Source organism: Crocuta crocuta, unplaced genomic scaffold (assembly GCF_008692635.1).
Source record: "Crocuta crocuta isolate KB4526 unplaced genomic scaffold, BGI_CrCroc_1.0 scaffold69-1, whole genome shotgun sequence".
NCBI lineage: Eukaryota > Metazoa > Chordata > Mammalia > Carnivora > Hyaenidae > Crocuta > Crocuta crocuta.
Window position 1 is genome coordinate 232,617 of NW_027551577.1, and position 13,799 is coordinate 246,415.

The 13,799-nt window shown below is 43.7% G+C and overlaps 2 protein-coding genes across 2 annotated transcripts in view; one reads left to right on the forward strand and one right to left on the reverse strand.

Annotated features, from left to right (window-relative positions):
* Positions 1-2,437: 2,437 nt before the first annotated feature.
* SYN2 (synapsin II) overlaps positions 2,438-13,799 on the forward strand; it is a 191,144-nt gene continuing 179,782 nt past the window's right edge. Inside the window, exons 1-2 of the mRNA XM_077751633.1 lie at positions 2,438-2,563; positions 7,129-7,232. Of these exons, the coding sequence (XP_077607759.1) occupies positions 2,438-2,563; positions 7,129-7,232 (230 nt within the window). The remainder of the gene's footprint in view (positions 2,564-7,128; positions 7,233-13,799) is intronic.
* The window catches only part of LOC144221178 (small ribosomal subunit protein uS10-like), a 44,029-nt gene continuing 42,521 nt past the window's right edge, over positions 12,292-13,799 (reverse strand). Inside the window, 3 exon segments of the mRNA XM_077751618.1 lie at positions 12,292-12,349; positions 12,601-12,727; positions 12,730-12,900. Of these exon segments, the coding sequence (XP_077607744.1) occupies positions 12,292-12,349; positions 12,601-12,727; positions 12,730-12,900 (356 nt within the window).

The window sequence follows — 13,799 nt, forward strand, 5'->3', positions numbered from 1 at the left end:
TCTTTTTCTTTTCTTTTTCACACAAATCATCAGATTCCGAGCAGAGATATTATAACTATACCTTCAAAATAGATCTTCACTTAGAATATCCTAAATTTTGAGCCTATGAATCTCTCCTGACCTCTTCCTTTTACACCTGAGAAAACTGAGACTCAAAATGAAATTGACTTCAGAATATTACATAGCTATTACGTGGTGAACGAGGGAGTCAAATATTTGTCTCCAACTGGGAACATATGTCTCATTATATTTTCCTCCTTAAAATAATTGCTGTCATGGGGGCGCCTGGGTGGCTCAGTCAGTTAAGCGTCCGACTTCGGCTCAGGTCATGATCTCATGGTTCGTGGGTTAGAGCCCCGCATCGGGCTCTGTGCTGACAGCTAGCTCACAGCCTGGAGCCTGCTTCAGATTCTGTGTCTCCCTCTCTCTCTGACCCTCCCCTGCTCACGCTGTCTCTCTCTCTCTCAGAAATAAGCACTAAAAAAATTTTAAAAAAATAATTGCTGTCATGACTATGTGCCAGACATTGTATTGAGCACTGTTCATACATGATGTCACTTAATTTTCTGTAGAAACTTTGCAAAGAATGATTAACTCCACTCTACAGATAAATAAACTGAGTCTCATTAAAGAAATTGCGTGAGATTGCTTTGCTAATAAGCGGCTGAGGCAGGGAATAAACTCACATGGGTTTGATACTAAAAATCTAACTGGTTCACAATCTAAGCGTAGTCAAGATTATAAACACAACAGCTCATTCACTGGCATTTTGTGAATATCTCTTCCCACTACCTGGCAGGAGCCTCCTTGAAGAGGAACTGTACCCGAAGTAGAGGGAGGGGGTTGCCTTCTACACCCGCTCAGTACAAAAAGCTCAGTGCTGTCCCTGGGGCGGGTTGAATGCTAAGTGGAAAGGATGCTCTCTCACTTATCCATGAAGTGGTGTGAGGAAGCTACTAGAAAACAGCCTCTGATGAATCTTCTGAGTTTCTCAGGCGGGGGAGACCCACTCTGTGCTGCTCCTGTGTGCGTGACAGTAATGTTCCTCTGTCACCATAGCAACAAACAATACACCCGCATCCCACGAGAGGCCAGAGCTGCTCTGTGGGGAGCTGTGGTCCAGGCTGGGTGGGAGTGGGAGTAGGGTATGGGGGAGGGGTGTCTCATCAGCTTGCTTCTTTTTGCTTGAAGCTAGCTTGTTCCTGAGGGCAGGCATGTTTTACAAGACGCCAGGCATCCTATATCTGCAGGATTTGGGGCAAAGGGAGATGACAGGGAAGCTGAGGAGAGCCCGGGAGGGCACATTATTTCTTCCATGGCTTCCAATGAAATGTACTTATTAGGCAAGCTGCTGATGAATGGCCCCTTTCTGAGGGGCCTGCCAGAGTGCTCTACTGGGGTATCTCATGGGCCTTGCAAACAACCAGATCTGCCTTCCAGCTTCACAATTTTCAGTCCTAAGATTTCAAGTTAGTCGGTATAACCTCTTCAAAGTCTAATTGCTTCAGTGGTAAAAACGGGATATTTAACATCCTCTCCCCCGAGGGAGATTAAATGAGATAACACAAGAGAGCAGTTTCTGGCATGTAGTTGTAGTCATTATTGTGTCCCCAGTATTGTCAGAGAGATGGAGGACTTGGCAAGGGGACCATCTCTGACTCCTTGAAGTCAGGGAAAGACTTGGACTTAGAAGTTTCCTGGATGCTTCTGCTTCTCTCTCTCTCTCTCTCTCTCTCTCTCATTCTCACTGTCTTTCTCTCTGTCTCTCTCTGTGTCTCTCTTCCTAAAGCCATGCTCGGTGTTTGCTCCCCAGACTCAGCCCCTGTATTCCCCAGCTCAGCCTGGTGACATCAGGTGCTTATTTCCCCGTGTGGGGCTCTGCTCACAGAATATCACAACACTAGACCTTGGGGATCACCCAGCTCAGCTCTCTCTCCCTCATTTTCCGGGTCAGAAAATGGAAGCCTGGGGAGAGAAGTGCATTGCTCAAGGTCACCCAGGGAGGTAGAAGCCATTAGTGGAAGGGATTGCTGCATTCATTTCAGCAGGTGTGATTCAGCCTGGGAACGGCTGCAGAGGATCCACCTCCTGCTCGCCACAATTTCTCTTGGGTGTGCGACTTTAGGGTAAGTATGTGTGGGGAGAGTCCTTTTTTGTAGTTTGGTTGTGGTGCTGGCGAGCTCTGAGATTCCCCTGGCATCAGAAGTATTAATAGCTAAGCTTTACAGCTTATAAGTACACTCGTATACTTGATCTCATTTAGTCTTTGCAGTAGTCCTTTCCAGGTCATGATGATAATCACACCATCCTTTTGCAGATGAGAAAACTGAGGCTGAAAGTGATTTGTTCAAAGTTACACAGTTACCTTGGGGTAGATTTGGGACTTAAACTTCTATTTGTGTGATTCCTTATTATATAGCAAACTGGCCCAGCTGACATGGCCACCTCTGGAGAATGCAATGTCAGGTACACAGCTGTCTTCCATCCAGAGGTGGAGGAGGAAGGCATGCATGGGGCTGATGTCACGAAAGGCTCCCTGAGTGAAGGTGACAAATTCAATTCAGTTGGGTTCCCCAAATGACAGGGAGCCTTCTTGCGGAAAGCAATATTGATGCCTCTTCTGGTAAAGCTTTTCACTTTCAAAGTGTTCTTATATTATCTCATGAGAGACCCGAGGCGCAACTGTCCCTCCCTGTTTACGTAAGAGGCCCAGAGAGCTGAGCAACTTGTTGAAAATTGCAGAGCCAAGCAGTGACAGGCTGACAATTTCAAATTCTTTCTACAACAATTCTTTAGGGCAGGTGGGTCTGAATGGGGTCCCTGATCCTGAGATGTGAGCAAGAGCCAAAGGTGGCGTGTTCTAGCAAACTCCCTCGTTTGAGAGGACACCGGACAAGTGTTTGGTCAGGTGGCTTAGTGTGCCGGCTTCTCCTTTAAGCTCTGTTTGTGAGCTCTGCCTGCCTTTCTCCCTGTGAGCATTCTCTGCTGCATTGTTGTTCAGGGGAAGAGAGAAATCAGAGAGGCGATAAAGCATTTAAATTGGTTCCTGATTTTAGCAGGATTCTTTCATCTGCAGTCACCAGATGTGTGCCGGTGTTTACAGCTCAGTGGGAAGATAAAGATTATGCAAGGAAAGGCCTTACGCATTCTTGGGCTTCTAAAACTAGTAGAGACCTCTGAAATTCTGACATTTGGTTTAGTTGGTCCCTGAGTGATTAAGAAAGGTGGGGGCGGCCCTTCCACTGATGGCTCTGAGAGAAATGCCTTCTATCTAGAGATGAGCTGGGCTGTTTGGTCTCAGAAGGAGACAGGGAGAAAAGGCCTAAATAGTGCCAGAATCATGGACTTTGTAGGATTTCCAAGCCCTGCTTCCCCTTCAATTCCAGAGAAAAGGCAGGACATATGATGGACTGAAAGTGCTATCTTCTTCCTGCATCTGGAATCTGGATCCACAGGTAAAGATAAGGGAAAGATTTTCATTATAGCTCATTAAAAACCCAAGTCCACTTATAAGCACATGACTTTGCATGCTGCACAGATGCTTCTTGGCAAGGACTCAGAGGAGTAAGGAGAATATCGGTTTAAGCAGATGTGATTTACAGTTGTGCCAGCTAATCAAAATCTTCTGCTCGTGTACAACCGATTAACGACCACGCGTTCCCAATTATAAGAAAAGAGTCTGTGTTTCCATAAGAATAATGTCTTTATTGAAGCCTACCAGAAAATAACAATACATCTATGGAATATTTAATAAATATTTTTCAATGGTCTTGTCGGTCTACATTGTCTCAATGAAGCAATCTCAACCTATGCAGTTCTTTAGGAACGTTCTGGTCTCGCCCCCAAGATTGGGACACTAAGTGTGTGTTAGGTATTATATCAGGCCTTGGCAGAACATTTTGAGTGAGGCAGAAGACAGAATCCCTCACCTTGAGGTGCTGAATAGACATTAGCATCATAAACATACATACAAGTTCAGCCTCTCAGAGCCTCCTTACAAATATTTAAGGGCATACTTCCTGCCAGGTGCTATTCTAAGGCTCAAAGAACATATTGATAACACAGGTGGGGTCTTTGTTTTCAAGCAGTAAATCAATACATTTTCATCACGTACCTAGTCCATCACGTACCTAGTCCAGATTCTCTGTCTCTGCTTTTCTTATCCTCTCTGTCTTGGTCACCTTCCCACCCTGTCATGGGTATCTAAATTCCACCATTTCGCAACGCCTGAGCCCTTGCTCCTCTATGAAATCCTGTGATACCTCAAAGATCTCTTGTTCCTCTGGCTCTCTCAACACTCACTGCCTGCTCTACTTTCTGGTCATTCACAGATTGCCCTGCTATTGCCGGTTATGTGTTCATATGTTTATGAGTTGTCTTCTTAAGGGCATAACTTGAGTTTCATACATTCTTGAATCTTGTTTACCCCTGAATGCTTAGCATAATACCCTGTATGTATTAGGTACTCACAACATATTTTTTAACTGGTTAATTAAAAATATTATACATACACTACACACTTAATGGTTAAGGGGAACTGCTTAGTGAAATATAAAAAAAGATAACCCAATTAAAATTAAAAAGGGGCAGGGTGCGCCTGGGTGGCTCAGTCGGTTGAGTGTCGACTTTGGCTCAGGTCTTGATCTCACAGTTCGTGGGTTCAAACCCCACCCTGGGCTCTGTGCTGACAGCTAGAAGCCTGGAGCCTGCTTCGGATTCTGTGTCTCCCTCTCTCTCTCTGTCTCTGTCTCTCTCTCTCTCTCTGTCCCTCTCCCACTCTCTCTCTCTAAAAAATAAACATTAAAAATATATAACCAAACATTTGAAAAATCGAAGTGATATAGTATATGAAATCCCATCATTAGAGATTCATGCCTTTGTAAAAGATTCATCTGACACTCTAAAAAATACTGCCAGGAGGGGCAATACATTAAATTGAATGTATTTAGTTATTAGTGACACATCAGTTTTATTCTCCAACAGACACAAGAACTGAATTGGGTAAGAGTACAGTTCAACTTTCAAACAGCCGAGTCCTTACTGAAGGCCAAACACTGTGCTTCATGTTGGGGTCCAAGATGGCTAAAACATTATCCTATCCTGGAAAAGCTTACATTCAAGTCACAAGAACATTTTATTATCATTTTTAAGGGGCTATGACAAAACCTATGTTCATAGGTAATGAACACTTAGTCTGCCTTGGAGGACTGAGGGAAGGCTTCTTGGAGGAGTCATCAACTAGCATTCCTCCAGACCTTCTCTGTGCTTTCCCCATTTCTCTGCTGGTAAACTCTTACACCTGCTTCAAGACCCACTTCAAATGTCACCTCCTCTGAGAAGCCAGTTTTTAAAGTTTACTTATTTATTTTGAGAGAGAAAGAGAGAGAATCCCAAGCCCAAGCAAGTTCTGCACTGTCACTGCAGAGCCTGATGTGGGGCTGAATCCCACAAACTTCGAGATCACAGCCTGAGTGAAAGAGTCCCCTCTTAACCAAATGAGCCATCCAGGTGGCCCCTGAGAAGCTGTGCTTCCCTCAGGCCTTGGTGCTCCTAAACCACTTCGCCCATTTCTCACATCTTTTTGTGCTTAGTTGTTCCTGTGTCTATTCTCCCCATTCTCTCCTCTGTCCCACATAGATCATGAACTTCCCAGGGACAGGGGTTACTTCCCATTCATATCAGTTTATCCGGCTCTTACCACTGCCAGGCACATGGTAGATGGGAAGACCGCTGCATTATTATAGTTGGCTGGAGGCCACCTGAAAATCGCTGGGTCTCTGGCTCAGAGCCAGATTGTGTATCTAGAGGCCCTGAGTTGAGTGCTAGCGGGGATGCTGGAAGCAAGAACTGCTTGCCAGTATTAGCGACAAGTTGCTTACAACAAACACTGAGAACCAGCTCAAATAAGAGTAAGAATCTAGCCACTGCTACTAGAAGACCCACTGTGTGCCAGGTGCTTTATGTATACACAATCTCATTTATTCTGCAGAACAACTTTGAAAAGTGTTATTTCCCCATGGCGTAACATAGAAACTTGTTGAATCATTATGTTATAAACTTGAAACTAATGAAACGTTGTGTGTCATCTATACTCAAATTAAAAAGAATTTAAAGTGTTATCTTTTTTTTTTTTTAATCAGATAGAGAAAAGAGGCTCAGAGGCGAATTTGCCCGAGGTCACACATCACCCAGAGTGGCCTGAATATAAAGTACTCTTTCTGTGGTGTCCGGTTCGTACACAACACCAATCCAATACCAATACAACACAGGGATTAAGTACATCTCATGGGAGGTGAAAACAAAGGTCCAGAGGTCATACAAGATTTAGGGAGTGCACATGGGAAGGTGACAATCAGAGGTCTTCATGGAGGCGGAGGCAGATCTAGCCAATGAATGAACTGGAAAAAACAAATAGCACGATTTTGAAGAGATAAACTTCTTGGTGCTCCATAGGAGGCAGTCCTGCCGGACAGAGAGGGGAACACAGAAGGTGTGGGGGACCCTTGGATATCCCACTTGGAGGCAGGGGGTCTCCAGCCTTATGCATGGTTTTTTTTCTCTGGTTCATGGGGAGAGGGAAAGAAGTAGGTGCTCATAAGTGAGCCATTCCTCAAGTGCAGGCACCAAAAATGCGCCCCGCAGACCCGGTGGAGGGATCTATTACCCTATTTCCCCAAAGTAGAGATGACCCTTTGCTTTCCCACTTGGTCATGTCTCTGTCACCTTGGGATGGTAGGGATGTCTTTCTCCCCTAGCACTGAGGAAGGGGTAGTTTTTTTGGTCTCACCATAGGAGTGTGTTGTGTGTGTGTGTGTGTGTGTGTGTGTGTGTGTGTTTGCACGCGCGCAGGCATCACGGGAATGGCTCTTTTCCTCACTTCAGGGTGCGGAGGCTGACACCTCTTTTCCCTCCAAAGAGCGCGGGGACAATTTCCTTCGTCTCCATATCGGATGGGACTTGGCACTTTCATCCCCAACCAAATAGGTGGTAGGGGTCTCGGCCCCCTTTTCCCGGTTCTCGGGGAGCAAGACTGGTTCCCACCCTCTCTCCACAGAGCTTCCGCTCAGGTTGCGGGAGAGCTGGCAAGCCCCGCCCGCAAGACCCCCGACCCTGACACCCAGCGGCTAGGCGCCGCGCGCGCAGGCGGCGAGTACNGCCCCGCCCGCTCCCGCGCCCGCCGCCGCCAGGAAGGCCAAGGTGCTGCTGGTCGTCGACGAGCCGCACACCGACTGGTAGGTGCCCGGCCGCCGCCGCCGCTCGGGGCTGCGGGGCCCTGCGGGGCAGCTGTGGAGGCCGCGGGGAAGGGGCTCCCGGGGCGCCAAGGAAACGTGGCTGNGTCCCGCAGTGGGGACACGGGGCGACGAGCGTCCGTATGTGGGGGAGGGCGGCGGTGAAAAGGTGAATCCTGAGGTGAAATATTCCCTCAGTTCCCTCAGATCCCTCACGGCACAGAAAAGGGGCTACTTTAGGCAACAGGGAAGAATCTTAAAAAAATAGTTTTGTTTGTTTGTTTTTGAAGGGGGGAGGGTGCAGAGGAAGCCGACTTTGAGCCCAGACACGTCAAAGCCCAGGTGAAGCGTTCAAAGCCGACAACGGCGACTCCACGCCGCGCGGCGCGGGGCGAATCTGCGGTGGACAGGGGTGCCGTGCGGGGGGAGGGTGGCGGGACACACTGCACCCGGCTGCAGGCGGGCGTGGGTCCGTCTTGGCATCGGCCTTGGTGAGAGCACAGACGTGATAGCCCCGGTGCACATGGACTTGTTCCCTGGAGCATGGCTGAAGTCTGTGTTGAGGACGTTAACATTCTTGTATTTTGTGCAGCGGGGAGGGGGTCTGTGTATTTTTTCTTTCCATTTGTTTTTAGGAAAAAATACGTGTGTGGGAGGGGGTTGTGGAAGTGATGGCTTTTTCCAGCGGGAAGGATGATGACCGAGGTAAAATATTCTGGAGCCTTCATTCCAGGGACACAAACAAGTAAAAAGAGATAGACCTTAACGCAGTAGAAGGCAACTTCAAGAATTCTTTCTTTCTTTTTTAAAGGGATNATGGTGAGGGTGGCCTGGGGCTGGGGGTTACCTCTAGTTTGTAAAAGCTGAATGAGGTTCATTTAAGACAAATCGGTTTAAAGAGGTTCTATTTTATGTGGCGGGAGGTTGGCCCAGGAGATGGTTGGGGTGGGTGATGATGGTGGGTGACGGGCTTGGAGGAATGAAGAGACAAGGAATCTGGGGTTGCTTTTTCTTTTCTTTTCTTTCTTTTTCTTTTGTTTTTCTTCTCAGGAATATGGGAAGGGTTTATCTTTTTCGTTCTCACAAGGGTTGAGGTTAGAGACTGGACCCAAGTGCTTCCTCTCAAGAGTGAGGCACAGAGGGACCACAGAGCTGTTTATCTCCATTTCCTCTTTTGGCTGCTTCGCTGCTTTCCTCCATCATTTTCTCACTGGGAGAGTGGAGGGAGGGAGCACTGGCGTGGGTGTGATGGAAGCCAGACGGAGATGTGGTGATGCACTGCTGCTGGCCCCTAACAGGACTGATGGCTGGGTGACTTGGGTAGGTGCCTTTTCTCAGAACAGTGGAGCCAAAAAATCTTAAGGGACCTTTGTTAGGAAATGACGAAGGTACGTGCAAGCGCGCATGGGGAAAGTTAAGAGTATCCGATGGTAGCATAGGAGAATTCCTCATAGTTCAAATCAACGGGTGCTTATTAAGTGAGAAGGGTAGTAACCCAGCTTTATTGAACATCTGTTATATGTCAGACCCTGTACTAGGTGCTCTAACATATATCTCATTAAATTCTTCCACAAAACTGAGGCTTACAAAAGCGAATAATGTGTTCCAAGTCATAGAGCCAGCAGATAGTTGACCTAGGATTTGAACTTAGGCCCTTTCGACTCCAGTATTGGCACCCCAGTGTGCTCTGTTCCCTTACTGTTTTATTATTATATTATTGGCACTATTAATAATCAGCTCCCTCTAAAGGTAGGCACTCTAGGGGCCTTACAGAGAACACACACTCACATTTGGGGAGACAAAATGGAAACATGAAACAGTTAAAAAAAGAACCTAGAATTCTTATTTCTGACTAGTGCTTCAAGGATTCAATAAATGGAGTGAATGGAAGAGCCAGAAAGCTTGGAGAAATGCTTCACAAAAGAAGAGTCTGGAAGAAAGGCCAGGAAAAGGATGAGGAAAATGGGAATGATATTGGTGCTTCATTTCTTATGCAAGAATCTGACCCTCCTGTATCTTGTCCTGATCTCCTATCTTGCTTGAAGTCATTTGTTTGGGTTTAATTACTAGTTAGATGCCCACAGGTAGGAAGACACTCATTTGTATGGGTATGATGTGGCTGCTGTGGATTTGTGTTTATCACTAACTGCTTCAGTGGTTTGAGATTTGAAACTCTTTTTGGATATTATTCTTTAGAAGAACTGCCTGCCTGGCCTGAACCAGAGAATTTGCCTTGCCCTGGAGACTAGACTTCTGATGGAAGTAATAGAAGCCACTGGGCTGACTCCCAACTGTTTTCTGATTTTCTCTGAAGTAATAACATTGATTTATTAAAACTCATAAACCCAGTTTGAGTTTAGTGCTTGACAGCATTTGACGCTTCTGTTTCTGTGCTTAATAGCAATTCTCAGGATTGCGGATTTTGTCTTCTATCATGCCTAAAATTGTTAAAAACATCTCAGTTAAATATTGTCAAATGAATTTATTGAAAGTTCTCTTTAAGTTAAGGAGCAGGTGCCTGCTTATTACAAGCACAGTGACTTAACAAGGTGCTTTTTGCTCTAAAGGCAAATTTTAGTAAATTCGTTTTATTGTTTAAGCTATCTAGATAGCATTCAGTGAGCAGGTGTCATATATGCCTAATATTATTTTCCTGATGCTTGAATAGGAAGTCAGAGTGTAGCCTCCCAGTAGAATTTAAGAATATCAGTCCCATCTGGATTATAGAATGTTAAAATAAAGACGGTTTAAACAAGGATTGAATAATTGGAACTTTAAAAGAAGGGCTTAAAATAGGCAGCCTTTCAGAGCAACCTTAATATACAGCAGATTCCTTCTATTTTTTGTCAGTGTAATTGTGGGCAGTAGAATTTGGGGACTGACTAGGTTGGTGGGAAAATTGGAGGATAATTCTGTCTCTTTTGATTGAACTGTGTTTTCATTGGTTGCTAGAGATCTTTAGATTAATTGCACAGTGCAGAATCATTGAAAAGATGTATCTGCTTCACTAAAAAATGAAATCAAGCTCATTATATCCCTTATTAATAGTAATTACTATTAGTATTTTAAAAATGGATACTTATTGCCTGACAATGCATGTTTTCTTTTAAGGTTCATACCTAAATTTGAAGTGCAGTTAAGACTGAACTCTAGGGACATGTGGGTGACTCAGTCAGCTGAGCATCTGACTCTTGATTTCAGCTCAGGTCACCATCCCAGGGTTGTGGTGTTGAGCCCTAAGTCAGTCTCCGTGCTGAGTGTGGAGGGTGCTTAAGATATTTTCTCATTTTCTCTCTCTCTCTGTGCCTCTCTCTCCCTCCCTCCTGCACTCTGCTCCTCTCCCCTGCTCATACACTCTCTCTCTAAAAAAAAAAAAAAAAGAAAGAAAGAAAGAAAGAAAGAAAAAGTTTTAATTAAAATCTCACTGAACTCTGATGATCTTTGTGTTTAAACAAGAAACAAATGTCCATTTGGATATGTTATTTTTTTCCCCTGCATATTACACTCTCACTGGTGAAAAGGTAAGTTTTCTCTCAGATTTACCTGGCTCCATTTTCAGCAATTTCAATTCCAGTGACCAAGTGAAATTTTTCATTTTAGTATCTTTCAATGTTTGATTTGAAAATCAGTGTAGCACAGACATTCTAGAAACTATCTAGATGTTCTAGAGACTGCAGATATGGTAAATCCACAGGTGTTTATGGAGCATCTTCTCTCTGTAGGCTATATATTCTAAGAAAAAGGAGACATAGTATCTCTCTTCTAAGATCTTTCTGTCCAGGTAGATAGATAAGATACATTTTTTTTTAAGTTTACTAAAAACTACCCCTTTTATTCAAAGAATAATAGTCTTTGGATCAACAGCATTGACATCAACCAGTAGCTTTTTAAGCTACAGATTATCAGGTCCTCAAGCCTACTGAATCGTAATTTGCATTTGAATAAAACTCTAAGTGATTTACCTGCACATTAAATTTAAGATGCACTGAACTAAACAGTATGTGATTAGTGCTAAAGGTGTGGCAATAGCACCAACTACTGTCATTTATTGAGCAACTACTATATGCGAAATGTACTAATCAGCTTTTTACAAATACCATTGAATCTCTACCATAGCAATGTAGTACTATGAAAGTTTAAAAGAGTGAAAAACGGGTGTAGGCTAGAAGTGGGAAGGGAGTGCTTCATGGAAGTACTGAGATTTGAATTGAATCTTGAAGAATTTGAATCAAAAGAGAACAGTTTGGCTCAGTCCAGAGGGTGGATAGTATGAGCAAAGTACAGTGGTATAAAAGACAGAGACAGTGAGAAGACTGGATTGATGCATTACTAGGCAGCACCTACTTTCATTCTTTTATGGTCCATCTTTGGACGTATCATTAAGAATAGGGGAATTCAAAGTACAGTAGTCTGAACCAGTGCCTGTGAGAGGCTCTAGAAAAATATTTGAATTGGAACTTGGGGGGAAAGCTCAAATGAGGTTGGAGGCTTCTGTCTGCTAAATATTTTGTCTGTGTGTCCTGTTTCTGACTTGTGAACATAAACATACTGATTCCATAAAATTTCATTGTTCATAACAGCAGTAGGCTATAGCTTGGAACTCTAGATGGTTAGAGCTGGAAGATCATCTAGGTACTTTATAATTGGGAGAAATCTTGATCTGAAGAGGGAAAGTGATTTGTTCAAGGTTATTTAATTTGTTAATTGCAAAACCAGAACTAGAATCTAGAATTTACGTCTCTCTACTAAGCATTCTCCCCTCACTAGAACACAAGACCACACTATACCTCTATTTTGCTATCTTTCTACCTATCTGACTTTTATCTTTCTCCATCTCTGATTCTTTCAAGGACTGATAGGGACTTTTTGCTTTTATAATTATAGCATTTGAGCTCCAAAGAACCTGAATGATCATCTAGCTGTAGAGAAATGGAATGATTTGCCCACAGTCATATAAGAAGTTAGAGAATGGAGACTAGAATTTACATAATTTGACTCCAACTCAAATTTCTTTCTACTCTTTGTTTTTTGATAACTGATATAATTTACTAAAAAGGTTGATTTAAGCATCTGCAATGGTGACTTCAACCTTGACTCCTGGCTCAATACTGATGGAGGTAGTTTGTGGGGTATTTGCTTTTTTTTTGAGTTTTTAGAAATGTTTATTTATTTTTTGAGAGAGAGAGAGAGAGAGAGAGAACAAACAGGGAAGGGGCAGAGAGAGACGGAGACACAGAATCCAAAGGAGGCTCCAGGTTCTGAGCTGTCAGCACAGAGCATGATGCGGGGCTCGAACTCATTAGCTGTGAGATCATGACCTGAGCTGAAGTTGGATCCTCTACCGACTGAGCCACCCAGGTGCCTTCAGGTAATTTGTTTAGTAATCCCAGAAGGACTGTGAAAATCAATGAGTTGTTGGTGGATCCTCATCCGAAAATGATTCCAAGTCTTAGAACCTTCACCACAAGCAGTATTTCTTATAGTGATTCTCAGAGTCTTGGCAACTGAACTGGCCCTTTCACTTTGAGATTCTTTCCCTTTGTACCTCCGGTCAAATCAGCACATACTTTGTCCAAAGATACCAGGTTGCAGCTGGGTAGAGTAATTCTAAATTGTTGAATTCCCACCTCTTGGTTCCTGAGTGTCTTCCCAGTGCCTTTAAAAGCCACGACTGTGGAGTGGCTTCCTGATCATCTTGTTCCTGGGCAAGAGTGAACAGTGGTGAGACAGGAACAGAACAAGACGTCCAGGGCTCCACTGTAGCTGCGACTGCATCTTCCTCAAAGAGATCTTTCAACTTTTAGGTCACTCTTTAAACAGATCCCTAAAATTAATCCTTTTTCTCCTTAAAAATACTGTTTTTGTCTGTTTCTTTGGAAGATTCTTTATGAAATTCTTAGTGAATTCTTTTAAAAGAACCACTCAGGTATTACACTATATTCACACCAGCAGTTTCACTGCCTCATTTGTGTTACTGTTTTTTCAGCAAAGGTCATAGTAAAATGGTTGAAGAAGACTCTTAGAGGTCCTAGTAATCAAAATCCAAAAATATAATAAAGTTAGTCAGACTGTAGTACAATGATGACCTTCCTTTTAGGGACCTGTTTTTACCAATGTCCCTCTCTACTTGAGATTGCTTCCTGTCCTTCTGTACCCAGGTTCAGATCTGTAGTAACATTAGCATTTTCAGTATCTTGCTAAGCAGAAAGTAATGGAGGCCTAAATAGTAAGCTTTCTAGAGTTGTATACATTCCCCTAAAATTGGTAAAAGTTTTAACTTGGATATGTTCAGTGCAGTTGAATAGCTAACATAAACCAGGTGCTGGGGATATAAGGATAAGTTGGGCATAGGCCTTGTTTATTAGTATCCTCCAGTCCAATAGAGAAGAGGATAGACATTTAAATAGGATTTATGATAGTATGGTAATTAGCATGCATATGGTGCTATGAGAACACCGAGGTGGGTATCCTGGGGAATGAAGATGTGGTTAGAAATGATAGTGCCATTAAAAATGTGCCATTGTGTATACTTAGTAAGTTACTTTGCCTTCTTGGTTGATGTTTCAAATG